The sequence below is a fragment of the Lytechinus pictus genome, chromosome 3 (genome assembly GCF_037042905.1).
Source record: "Lytechinus pictus isolate F3 Inbred chromosome 3, Lp3.0, whole genome shotgun sequence".
In the NCBI taxonomy this organism is placed as follows: Eukaryota; Metazoa; Echinodermata; class Echinoidea; order Temnopleuroida; family Toxopneustidae; genus Lytechinus; species Lytechinus pictus.
In genome coordinates, this window is record NC_087247.1 from 30,687,093 (window position 1) to 30,701,064 (window position 13,972).

Genomic DNA, 13,972 nt, shown 5'->3' on the forward strand with positions numbered 1-13,972 from the left:
CCAATGTTCTGGTAATTACCTGCATTTGATTATAACTTCAAATGAGTATATAGAAGGACATTATTTAATGGAGAGAAAGTACGGTGTAGCATTATATTTTTTTTTAATGCTTCATGAATGCAGTGTAATCTGTCTACTTATGATATCTTTTGGTATTTTCTGCTATCATTGAATATCATAAATTGTCCATAAAGTACATTTTATTGACAAATGTCTTAACTTTTAGTTCTCTTTAAATGCCGATTTAATATTTCTAGTAATGGTTATTTCTTTTACTGTTTTATCAGTACAATAATGATAAATAAAGTAACTTATATCATATAATGAAAGTCAATATATGAATGATGCTCACCAAGTTATATAATTCGTTCCACATAAAAGCATTTATTTTCATAATAACATTATCGCCATAATGCATATCTTACAATGCAGGTTGAAAATATGTACAAAAAATACACGTAATAAATATAACGTAGGAAATAAACACAAAAATACCCAGCATTTCGTGCAGTGGAATTCTTGATTGTTTTCCAAGTGTGTCTTCCTCTATAAACAGGTAAAAACAGGCAACAGCAACGATATATATAAGCATAATCACATATTACATGTATATTTAAAAAGTGGTTTTGATTTTACTCATGAAATTGGCCTATGACGAAATTTGACAAGATATTGTGTTTTGGCAAGACTCTTATATTACTAAGTCGTCAACTTGTATTAGCAGGACAACTTCATTAATCATCATAATATATCTCGTCAGAAATTTGTCACACTCGACCCCTTTTATTTAAACATTTACATTGTGATAGTACACAGTGTCATTTCATATGTCACAATAAGTGAAAGTTTTGAAGTCAAATCTATGTGATATGGCAGCAGCACAGGGTATACAAAATTTTACAATACTTTTGTGGTAATTGTGTATCTTAGCAATGCATATCTGTTAAATATTGTGCTGCTTGTTTCTGCTGATAAGCATTAAGAGAATCATGCATCAAAACTTGGTTTAAATGATCACTTAAACGATATAATGCCCTTATAAGAAAGATAATATCACAGAGAGTAAAAAAGTATGTCCACATGTGTATTAATGATGTCATGCACAAATTTATTGTTGAAATACTCAAATTTAATAATATGAAGACAACTTCAAACAATGGACACCTCTGCAATGTGAGTACTCACAGTGTGTTCACATAGTTAATTCTATGAAAGTAAGTGTGACCTTGCTGATTTTTGCGCATTTAAAAGTGTGAAGATTATTTCACTTTGTGTTCCACACTGTGGAACACTGCGTTCTAGGGGTACTAACTTCCTGCTGGAAATGAGATTATGATACCGCTCAATGTGATCGAATACTAGGATATGATGTGTAGAGATGCGATTCTTAATGCTAGAATGCTCAACCATACTGGAAATAACAATGTCCCATAGTGTGTGCCACAGTTTGTTCACAGTGTGTAACATGATGTTAAATTACCATCCCACTGTGAAATTTGAACACATATTCAAATAGTCGACCATGTGAACACGCTGTAAACAGTCACACTGTCGAGGTGTTCACAGTGTGAAAATATCTTCACATAGTTGAATTTGAGCATCTTAACAATGTGAATAATATTTTCATATAGTTCACTCAGTGAACACACTGTGATCACACTGTGTGACACTGTGGACATCTCTACAGTAAGAGTGTTCAAGGTGTGTACACACAGGGGATTCTGTGAATATAGGTGCTGTTTCCTTCCTTCTTTGTGTGAATATTAAAGTCACAATTTTAAGTTTGAGCATTTCAACAGCGTGAAGATGATAGCACATTGTGTTCCACACTGTAAACACAACATGAAGACACCGTGGAACTTCGTGTTCCAGGGAAACCAAAAAAACACACACTGTGTCCACATTTGATGATGTGCGAGAATGCGATTCACAATGTTAAAAGCGCAGAGTAAAAAATGTGAAAATAATTTAAAACTGTGGACATGCACATTTGCAATGTGAGTGTTTTCAGTGTCTTCACATAATGGAGCTCTGTGAACGTGAGTCACAAAAGCTTGAGCATTTCAAACGTTTGAAGTTAATTTCACTTTGTGTTCCACACTGTGAACACACTTTACACTAAGTTCTTTAGAGTAATTATTCCCATCCCCAAAATAAAGAGTGATTGTCATTCGTACATTAGCAGTCTGAGCTGCCAATAAACATTGGGGGTGTTTTCCAAATTCGCTGACCTTAGCGTTTGTGATTTGATGATTATTCATAAATACATTCGTGTTAAAATATTAATTTCATCACATCCACTGAAGAGCAACATACTATTCATGATATGGCTGATGTTTGACAGTAGCCCAGATTTAGCCATTGTGCCAAAATTAAACCAGACAATGCAACAGATGATTTCCAAATTTGATCACTGACGTACTATTTTAGTCACCTGGCAGGGGAGCGTTACGTCAACATTTTTTGTCCTACAAATTTCATCAAAATCGGATGTAAAATAAGAAAGTTATGACAGTTTAAAGTTGTGCTCATTAAAAAAAAAAAATTATATGCACAACTCGGTGATATGCAAATGAGAGAGTCGATGGTGTCCCTCACTCACTATTGCTTTTGTTGTTTATTGTTTTAATATACCATTATATTTCAATTTTTACAGATTTGACAATAAGGACCCTCTTGTTTGATCCACAAAATGTTAAAACAGTGATATATATACACATGTTCAGGAAGGAATTAAACCTCGTTTCACCTGACAATGAGGGGGTGAATTTGAATATTTCATATTTCATGTAATGAAATACAAAATAAATAGTGAGTGGATTATGTCATCAGTCTCCTCATTTGCATACCGATTGGATGTGAATATAACTTTTGTGAAATTAAGCGAAACTTTAAAATGTCATAACTTTCCTATTTTACATCCGATTTGGATGAAATTTTCAATGTTATGTTTATTTGATTGTTTTTTTTTTTTATTCAAACTAACTTTTTATTTGGGTGGACTTGTTCTTTAAAACTGATGAGGGCTTACATCCTATTGGAAAATGGTAAGTGTCATAAAAAAAAGATACACATGATTGAGCAATCTACGAACTGGCTTATAAAAAGATGGCTTGTTTCATTTTCAAGCGCCCCAAGCATCAGTGGTCTTCACTGTGGGAGAAGGTTCAACTTTATTTCCACCGTTCCTTTCTTCTTCCAATTCTTTGCTCTTTTTACAAATACACCATCCAATCATCTCGTCCAGAAAGTATTCGCCTAGCTGGGCTATCGTCAGGAAACTCGCCCCCAAGAATAGACCAAGATTGCCTCCGAGAACGGCTGTAGGAGGAAGAGTTACAGAACAGAAAGAGAGAGGAGGATAGAAAGTGGAATGACGAGGATATTTCGAAAGAAATGGAAGAAACAGACAAAAAAAAGTCATTAAATTTTGTGTATTAATCGCAATCCGATGTTATCTTCTTTTTATCTATTTTTTTTTTATTGTTTTCTTAAAGTCGCATTCTTAGTGATTAACAGTGGGTATCTGGGGTCAATTTTTATAAAGGACTTGCAACTGTTGTAACTTTGTCATTATGGCAACTACCATGGAAACCTTGATTATTATTGGCTGCTGAGGCCTGTTGCCATGGTAGTTGCCAATATGGCAAAGTTACAACAGTTGCAAGTCCTTTATGAAACGGGCCCCTGGAAATCATTTCTATTCATGTATCTTGGAGTAAAAAGCAATTATTTCTAATGAAGACCTTATTAGTGTTATTACCAAGCAGATAAGAGATGCGCAAATAGATATGAATATTCATGAAGAATAACATTTGGATGGAATAAGATATTAAACCAACTCGAATAAGAAGGAATCGATAGCTTATAATAATAGGAAAAAATACTGCTCAAATTTGTCATTCCTTCCAGTCAGCATGATTCGTGACTACATCACCATTTTAAGGTTTTCCTTATTCCAGTATTCCGTATTTATACACTCCATTTCCCTTCTCTTTGAATTCATTGATAATTAAGGAAATCATTTTCCTGATTTTGAAACAGCGTTTTCATTTTAATGAAAGATTTATTCGTTCTCCTTGAAGATTTCAACAGAATGGTGCCTGTGTTTTGCAAAAAATCTTTTCAACAGAACAGTTTCTGTCATTTGGAACACAATTTAAGATCTTTTACTTACCTAGCAATGTGGCAAAGGTGTACTCTGGTAACATGTCAATGGTCTGGAAATTTAGAGCCTCGTAGTAAATTGAAACCACCGCAATGTTTTCGCTGCAATATATCAAGGAACATAAAGTATACTTGCTTAAAGAACCCCTCCAATTATGTAAATTTGGTGAATTGATTTGAAACAATAAAACATAATTAAAATGATAAAAAACACACTGAATAATGATGATAATAGTGAACATAGCGATAGTGATAATAATAATAGTAATAAGAATAATTATAGTATTGATTCTACTACTAACACTACTTTCTAATGATTGATATGAAAATAATAATAATATTAATATATTAATAATAATAATGAATGTATTCATTTCAGAAGTGATAATAAAAGATCCATAAGGATTTCCATTTCTCTGTCATTGAGAGTGGTCTATGATTTTCAGACAATTCAAGGATTTTCAGGAGCATATACAAGGAATGCATTCTTACCGCAAACCAATTTATTACACCTTGACGGATAATGGCAAACTATAAAGTAATAATACTTTATGCTCGGCAATTCAATTGAAGCATAGATCAGTATTATGATAAATCTGGTTTCTTTTTATGGAGTCTCGCACCGCGATGCGCGATGGATTCAAGAACACAGTAAATGTATTGGTAATGCCCGTCAAATGACAATAAACAGCTGGGAGGGATTTGTCGAAATGTGGTAAACCGAAACACCAGTTTTGTTCCCATTATCGGAGCTAACGAAAAAATAACAATTAAATAATTATGTTCATCCAGATTGCAGACGAAGCTGCTGTTTTAATTCGCCAATTTTCGACAAAGACGAACATTTCACAATAAATTTTCTATGTTCTCAAATCCGTTTCGCGTCGTGGGGGGGGGGGCTCTCTATTACCTGATGTAAGCAGATGTGAAGTTGGTACTAGTGTTGGCGTAGAGGGCCTCTAGAAATAGTGGACGTAGTTTGCTCGTTGAGAGGGTGAAAGGGTAATTTTCCACTAGGCAGGGCGAGAAACACTCGCACGTCTCTGAAGAGTTCAGGTTACCCGAAATGAAATCAACTGAATTCAAATTAAAATAACAAATTATTAAATTTCATGTGTTTCTGTCCCTGTTAATACCTTCTTGCTCGATTCATTTTTATTTGTTTGTATTTCAATACCTTTTGAAAGATAATAAAGGCCTAGTCCTACACCTACACTTTAATAAAAACATGGACATTTCGAAATAACATCATTATTCTAAAATTTATCGTAAGCATAATCTGCGCAAGATACTGATCCTTCACTGAATTGTCACATGACAATGATAAAACAAACGTCTTCGAAGATATATCTCGTCATCCTTTATTTTGTCACACATGTGTATAAGCTATTTAGTACTGCAAATTCTAATGGCGTTTTAGTGGAATGGAGGGTGGGAAATTGATACGTTTGACAATCTTGGATGTTGTTGTTGCTGTTGACAAGCAAAAACAAAAGTTTATCGTTGAAAGGAAATTATCTGATTGCTTGACATAGAATTAAACCCAAACATATGAAAAACATACACACAAAAGATTATCACAAATCCGGTAGGGTATATTTTTCTACTCTATTCTACACACCTGACACCCCTGCTTCCCAGAGCCATGTTCATAAAGCTATTTATGACCTACCTAAAGTAGGATGGGCGCACTCGTGGACGTCGGCCGGGCTGCACACTTCAGCATCGCCAGGCATCTCGGGAAGCCGACATCCACACTCGGCCTCGATGACCAGGGTCTCGCACTCTATTCTACAAGCCTGAAGAGAGTAGTGGCCGAAGTGGGTGATGATGTCCCCTCCGTCCGTTTCGCATTCCGTGTATGGCCATGGCAGACTCGTGATCTAAGATGGGTGTAAAAATTAAAATAGTTAATGAATTTAATTTAACATAATTCTTTACGTACAATATGTATAAAAAAGAATTTACACCTTGACAAAAAAATTATAAAAATATTTTGGTAAATTTGTATTTGCCTGAAGCATTTCCAACATTCATGTATTAGGTCCTTCTAAGAGAATGGCAGCATAACTGTCAAATCTTTCCGCTTGAATGAGCACCCGTTTTTTAAGAGCTCCGTCGTTCCCATTATATTCAGAAAGTGAGCTATATAGGGGCCCTTTTCTTGTTTTATGTAGTATGGCCTACCCCCCTCCCGCTCAGGAGTTATCTACACCGCATCCATGTTCCCGAATTTTCTCGGAAAGGAGAATTTTTTTTTTTTTGGGGGGGGTGAGAACCACTTCAATTCACGTTCAACATAATTATTTAAGGGGAGAAAATTGCACTTGAAAGGGGGGGGGTATCTCTGTGCTATAGTAGCTACACTGGTTAAATGGAATAAATCGGGGCGGGGTATACAGCTCTTTCATAGGGACCAAATCCACTACTAAATTAGTGACATTTTCCTAACCTTTTCATGTCGCATAGAGATGAATGAGTGATCTCCCGCCGAGACCGAGAAGCCCAGTTCTTTGGGGTAAGGTGGTTCGGTCGGGTAATGGAACATGATCCTTAGACCTGCATCCATGGCTCCTGAGTCGAGATCATTGCTAGGGGTGTACTCCGGGATCTCAGCGTTCAGGATTAGCTGTAAACCATTGGCTGTGGAGTTCAACATTATTTATTTATTCATTCATTACTTTATCGGCCCTTCAAAACACATTCATATATGTATAAAATGACATGTACTATCTAACAAATGAAATTTGTGGGAGCAATCTACCCCAGAGGCGTCGATCATGGGCGGGGGCAGGGGGCGATCGCCCCACCAACGAAAATATTGGGGGAGGGGCAAGCATAGCGTTTTGCCCCCCCCCCCCCAATAATTCCGTAAGTGCAAAAAGAAAATCAAACTATAAAATTACACAGAAATTTGCAAATTAACCCAATACAGTATAAAATTTAGTTTTTACATCTATATAGTACAATACAAAATTATGATTTTCCGCACGCTCCGCGTGGGAAATGATTCCGTGTATCATTGTTTTTTTTAGGTATACATTTACGCAGGAATTTCAATATATAGGGATTCGTTTTTGCCAATGAATAAAAATGGCAAACGCTTTTTTTTATATAGGCGGATCCAGTTGAGTTTGATTTTTTTTTTAAATACTTAAAATTCCCCTTTTCATGACAGTTTTGTCATAAATTTCGGCTCGCTATTTGCGTTCACATTGTTAAAAAATATTAATTATTTAGTTATATACGCATCTTGTTCAGGATCACAAACATTGCACAAAATGTTTAATACTATATATACATGTATATGTGTGTGTGAGAGTTTGTTTTGTGTGATCGAGTTGATTCATGATTTTGCCCCCCCCCCCCATCTGAAAAATGGATCCACGCCCCTGATCTACCCAGTGTGTCAGCTGTAGGTCAAGAAAGAGTAGAAAACCCCTAATCACTGTAACCTGGTATCCCTTCGCCCGACCAACCGATGCCCGGCAATAATGGTAAAATTATACCACAATGATAATTTAAATGACAATATAGACAGGAATGATTATATAGAATTATGAAGGAAAACCAAAAATATATAACGCTTATGAATAAAAACTTTATAAAAAAGCATTGTTATATCACATTATGTCAATGTGCGCTGTTGTCTACATTTGTGTTTTTCTATGAGCACCTCCATAACAATGCATTAATTACTTCCTTAATCATTAATCGTTCTTATTTTAATTACTTAGAATAAGCAAACATTCTTCGATTCATCAATCTGTTTCAACGTCTTAATGACACGACCAAATATTGACTCTGACTGAATGATTTCTCGTCAGTGCTGGAACGCATCTGACCAAACAATGGTAAACGAACGTATTATAAGATTAGTTTGAATTGAATATTCATTAGGAATTAATAAAGTGAAATCCCAGGTAAATTCACAGTTTTGTTAATGTGCTTTTCATATCAGATCAAGTTAGATGCCACTTTAAAAGTTGATCAATTTCGGCGGATTTTTCTTATAGCTGTATCCATACACGCGTACTTCAAAAACTACAAAATTTTATTCGCCTAACACAGCGCAGAGGTGTATATCGAAAAATGACTTCAATTCGCGAGCAAGCGAAAAAAAATTGATAAATTTTGACATAATGTTTAAAAAAATATATCATAGTTTACCCTTTTCTTTTTTCTTTTATTTTCTCCTTTTTATCTTTTTTAAAATCTTTTTTCTCCTTCTCTCTTGTTTTTTTTTTTTTAAGGGGGGGTCGAGGAACGTTTGGGGCGGGCCCCCAGGCCCTCCCCTATTAGTACGCCAGTGTGATAGGGGATAATATGTCTGGGAGTTTTGTTCTTTTACCTGCACCGGCTGAATATGAGTGTTTCCAATCATCTTCATCAGAGTTTTCGCCTTGTATATTGAAGGAATAACAATTTCCAAGATGTGTTAATGAGTGCTGCAGATCGGTCTCCTCGCACGGCTCCTCTTTCCACAAACACTATAAATGCAGGATAATGATAATGATAATACTTCTACTACTAATAATAATAATACATAACGATAATAATAATCTAATATAACATAACATAATGTAATGTGATATAATTAAACAAATATGACTTATGATAACAAGCATATTAGGTCACAACAATTTTCTTTTTTTATCCCAGTCAACATTCATTAAAAGCTCAAATCATGTTGGTGTGAACATAACAATTTTCATTGTAACAGGAGTGAGGAAAATCGTGAACTTTTTACCGAAACGATCATGTCCTCTTGTTTGTGGCCAGTTCTGATGGTGAAATCAGTCATGTTGTAATCGGTATCCTCCTCCACGGACGTCCAGTTGACAGAATTGATGAAGTCTTTGAACTCATCCGTATAAAGCTCGGGGAGAAGAAGATTATAATCTTCATCTACGATACCTGTAACAATTAATAATTATTACATTCATTATAATTCCATTGGCTCAAATGTGGCAAAATGTGCATGCCAATTGGAATATCGATGACCTTCTAATCTGAAATATCAAATATACGACTTTTGTGTAAATTTGATCAGATCAAGAAGCTCGGGAATTATTCATATAATAAGTTATAGTGAATAAGATAGGGAAGAAGATTCCCCAAGTTCAAGGTGGCTTCAAATCAGGAGAGAATGTTTAAATTTTTGTGTAGATTTAGCTGTCGATAGAATACAAATGAAATACCATGTCTGACGTCGACGGCCGGCTCACGGCCGTTCTATGTTATGTACATAACCACCAGATGAAATTAGAGAATAGTAAAGTGTCATATGACCCTTTTTTTCTCTTACCTTTAATCTGATATTTGGACGAAAATGTCAGTTGTTATTTATGCCTATTTTTTCTATTCATTCGGTTCGATAGTTTGGATAAAACCGACCTTTAACGTAATCGGGTATAAGTTCATATAATTTCATTCCCTTAATTGAAACATAATTTTATAAACACAATAGATAATAACAATGATCGCTACCACGTACGACAAAAACAAATAATAAGCAAAACAAAACACAAGAGGTGAAAAGAGGAAAGTTCAACTGAATCCGATATTAATTTCTTCTCTTATAGTACGGCTTCTTTCCATTTTGTACAATGTTTGTTTTTTGTGATCGACATTGCTTAACTAAAATAAAAGGAGGTATCCTATCGATCGGTCGATCGATCAGGAATTTTTTATTAGGGCCTATTTCGGATCCAGCATGCGTTTGAATTTTTCAATACTTTCAAGGCTCCACATCACTATAAAGTTTCCTCAGGCTTATAAGAAGTTGTATAACGAAAACAATAATAATGATATCTTTGACTCTAAGCGAAACCCAGAAGCATTTTGATTTCCACTTGGAAGTGTTTGGCATCTGGTGCATTTAGTACTGATATAAAATCTTACCAAATGAAATGCACTTTACTAGGGCAAATATATATGTATATTAAAAAAAAGAGAGAGACTTACTATTTCCAGCAACAAAGTTAAATCGAATTAAGCAACTCATAAAACTACGTTTGGCAATATATTCATATCCATTATATTAGAATCATATTTATGAAGCTTGTGAATTCATACTCTAACATCTAATCCATATTATATGAAAAATCCATTACAATGCTCATAGGCCTATACCTTCTACTTTTTGGAGAAGCATGATTATGCAAACTTCTGTCATATAATTATACATACATGTATAGGCCTATAATTTGACATCATCTTATCTTACATTGTCAAATTTAGTTATTAAAGTAGATAGGCCTCATCAACAATGTGACGTAGAGTTTAAGTTGAATTCAATTGTTACATTGATTGAGGAGAAAATGAGATAAGTGAACATCTGAACATACCAAGGTGGACGCCGACATTTTTAATATCCTCTTCTGTAAGCGCCGATTCTCTGTATTTGTTGATATTACAGACAGTAACGGCTGGAAACTCCACTTCAGTCGTGTAGTAGACGTCAACTTGGGTGACATGGTTAAAAGATATATATCCCTTGATAACAAGGTAGCATTCAAAAATACAGAAACCAAGTGCAGTTAAGAAGAGGCACAGCCAGACGAGACGTCGGAATATGTTTCCAGATCCTGCTATGTGTTTGAGACCATGTAGATCGGAAGTGTCCGCGGCCCATTGACGAAGGTGGCATCTTCCAGCTCGGCATGCCATCTTCAGTTTGGATGTGATCAAATCTCACCTAAGTCCTCCTTTATCCTTTATTTTTTATCACGCATCAAAATGAATTTATACCAGCAAACAGTTAGCTTACTAGAAGAATAATCTCTCCTATAGTACCTCAATCAAACGAGTTTTGATAGAAACGTTGTCACGTTCAGTCCATTTTCAGAAACATTCACCTTTTCGCTGGCATAGATGATGAAATGAAAGTAAAGGAGTATCGAAGGCCTAAAACTTATGATATAGCTACATTGATTGCACAATATGAGTATTGCAGAGGGGGCTTTTTTGCCCCTGTGTACCAAGTACGGATCGATATGCACTGTGGTAACAGGTAACTCACGTCCCGGTGTTTTTATCTGAATCCTTAAAACCTACATGGGATCGATAAGGGCTGATTGTCACAAAGCACTGGGGGGAAGATGGGATGGGTTTCTTATCAATTATTATAGAGACGGCGAACAATGGTAATTGCGTAGGTATATATAGGCCCTTCAGTGGGGTATATGGGGGTAAGTGACTGAATTCTCTCTCGCAAGATCAAAAAGCTGAAACGAAAATGTTGTCTAACTATGGGTTAGTTACAGGCCCTTTATTGACCAAAGACGCACGATATAGTGAGAAAAGTTATACAGAGAGACAATACATCTACACAATAATAGAGCTCAGTGTGTTTGCATGTTTGTTTGATTGAGTTAACTTTTAAATTGATTTATTGCCTAAACTTTTATTGATGAAAAAGTTCAGGCCAAAAGTTTTGAGCCAGCCTCAGATCTTAAAGAAAATCATACATAACACTGCATTCTGCATTCATTCAAATGTATTGATACTGATTGGGAAATGACACTTTTCTTTTAACCGGTTTTGAATGCACTTCTTTGAACCCCAGTCGGTTTTCATAATCACAATATTTTCAAATTGTATATGCATATCTTTAAACTTTAAAGGTATGCATTAAATTTGAATATATTTGAAGCAAATGTTGTTTTTGACAACCTGAAAGTTTGTCCAAGGCTTGTCTGACATAGCAACAAATAATACATGCAAACTGTCTTCTAACAGGAGATGTTTGAACATATTTAAAGCAAAGTTTGTTGGCTTTTTTAATGTTAATGTGGCCAGTAATGATATCATCATAAGCAAGATAAATTAATTTCGCCCTTAAAAAAAAAATTATCGACCATGTTGTTTCATCATGACTTTATTCAAGTTCAAAGACACTGATATACAATATATACATAAAGAGACCAGGTCCATCGTTTCCATTCCAAACAAATGGCAGGTCAGTACATGGATTACAAGACAAGTAATACGTATATATACCAATATAGATAATTATTTAGAGTAACATAAATGCAGGAAAATAATTAGTTAAAGCTGTCGTTGATATCACGTTGGAAAAAAAAACACTCAATCAGTCTTCTAAATCAGAGCTGGATATATAAATGGAATTAATCAACTACTGCATACAACCTGAAATGTACAGACAACATTACGAGAGGTGTTTTGTACCCAATTTCCACTACGGTATCTTCTTAATTATTATCATTATATATACGGCTGTGATCATTATATGTTTTTGTGTATTCAAATCAACTTAATTAGCTACTGACACAGAAAAGGTTTATGGTCATAAATTAAGGCTGATGAATTTGGAGATGACACCCCCTATAGTTCTAGGAGAAGAAGAAGACGAAGAAGAAGAAAAAGAAAGAGAAGAAGAAGAAGAAGAAGAAGAAAAAGAAGAAGAAAGAATTCGTACTCAATAATATCATCGTGCATATAGGCTTTATATATTGGGCAACATTATTTTTGCAGCCCTATTTCCCAGTCTTCGTTTTTTTGTCTCCTAGTTCATGTTATCAATTCGTCATCATACTCTATTGATAAATGATAGGGGCGTCTATCCATTTTTCAGAGGGGGGGGGGCAAAATCATGAATCAACGTTCCAAAGGCGCTCGATCACATAAAACAAACAAACTCACCCACACACCCACACACACGCACACATAGTTCTATATATATATGTGTATATATATATATGACTCATGAGAAAGACTGGGCGCTGTGGCCTGCGCCTGTAATCCAAGCTATGTGGGGGAAATTACAATTGTTACAGAGTTTCGAGGTTCGAGCCCTGGTCACGTCTTTCGGATGGTGACGTTAAAGGTCAGTCTCAGACGTAGATAATCATTTCTGATTGATACACGTCTGGAAAAATCAAACACACACACATCATGAGAAAGAGACACATATCTCACAAACAAATTTATGCGAGCGCAAAGCGCGAGCTGAATTTTTTTAGTATACTGACCTGAAAACAGGAAAAAAAGTACCTGTTTAGGACTGTTTGTAGTAACTCATGAGGAGGATACAATCTCACTACACAGATAATGCGAGAGCCGAGAGCGAGGTGAAATTTTGTTATATTCTGACATGAAAACTTGATATTATAAGCATTTTGGTACCAATGATTAAGATGAATACCTAAAAGAACAATAGATGCGAGCTGAAATTTTTTATATGCCAATCTGAAAAGTGGACATTTTGAGCACGATTTTAAATAAAGAACGAGTTGTCTATTTCAATCTCGCCTGCCGATTTCTGTGTAACATTACAATCTCATTTTATTTTTGAAAATCCGGAATTATTGGGGGGGGGGCAAAATGATTTATGTTCCCCCCTCCCAATATTTTTATTGGTGGGGCGATCGCCCCCCCCCCCCAGGATCGACGCCTCTGATAATTGATATCATTACATAAATATATTGCAACATAATCCATTACCTTATAATCCAGTAAAATAGGGGAGATTGGGGTTAGTTGGAACGCGGGGTAAGTTGAAACATTTTAATTTTCTTTAACGCCTTTAAATAAATTTATGCAATACTGCCCTCAATTTATTGCCATTATCAACAACCATCCACCATATTACAGACAACACATGTGCAACAAGCCTGGTGAAGTTAAAAAGGAATTTTAGTTTTTATCACCTGAGTATTTTTTTTTCTTTCAGAAATGTTTTATTATCTCAGAGAAGTTTATAGATCAAGTTGGCCAGTTTGGGGGTGTAACAGACACTTGAACCAAGCTACAAAATAAGGTTATTAAAGGTCAATCCACC

General features: G+C 35.3%; 1 protein-coding gene across 2 annotated transcripts; it reads right to left on the reverse strand.

The window, feature by feature from the left end:
• Positions 1-364: 364 nt before the first annotated feature.
• Positions 365-11,209, reverse strand: LOC129257462 (acid-sensing ion channel 1A-like). 2 transcript variants are annotated; one of them, XR_010293026.1, is made up of 9 exons: positions 10,518-11,209; positions 8,918-9,084; positions 8,519-8,657; positions 6,620-6,810; positions 5,840-6,050; positions 5,078-5,243; positions 4,178-4,269; positions 2,945-3,321; positions 365-2,505 (listed from the first exon to the last, which is right to left on the reverse strand). XR_010293026.1 is itself a non-coding variant. In XM_054895787.2 (8 exons), exons 1-8 carry the CDS (start codon positions 10,837-10,839, stop codon positions 3,125-3,127), a joined length of 1,485 nt encoding a protein of 494 aa, XP_054751762.2. In that variant the 5' UTR covers positions 10,840-11,209; the 3' UTR covers positions 365-3,124. The 2 variants fall into 2 exon arrangements, 1 of the variants encoding a protein (XP_054751762.2); XM_054895787.2 differs by having other exon boundaries at positions 365-3,321.
• Between the last annotated feature and the right edge of the window lie 2,763 nt (positions 11,210-13,972).

Coding starts and splice junctions, on each gene's coding strand:
- LOC129257462 (XM_054895787.2), bottom strand. CDS start 10,839: ATGGCATGCCGAGCTGGAAGATGCCACCTTCGTCAATGGGCCGCGGAC. Junction 9,085..10,517: donor AAATGTCGGCGTCCACCTTG/GTATGTTCAGAT, acceptor TAATTGTTACAG/GTATCGTAGATGAAGATTAT. Junction 3,322..4,177: donor CACCTTTGCCACATTGCTAG/GTAAGTAAAAGA, acceptor TTCCTCCTACAG/CCGTTCTCGGAGGCAATCTT.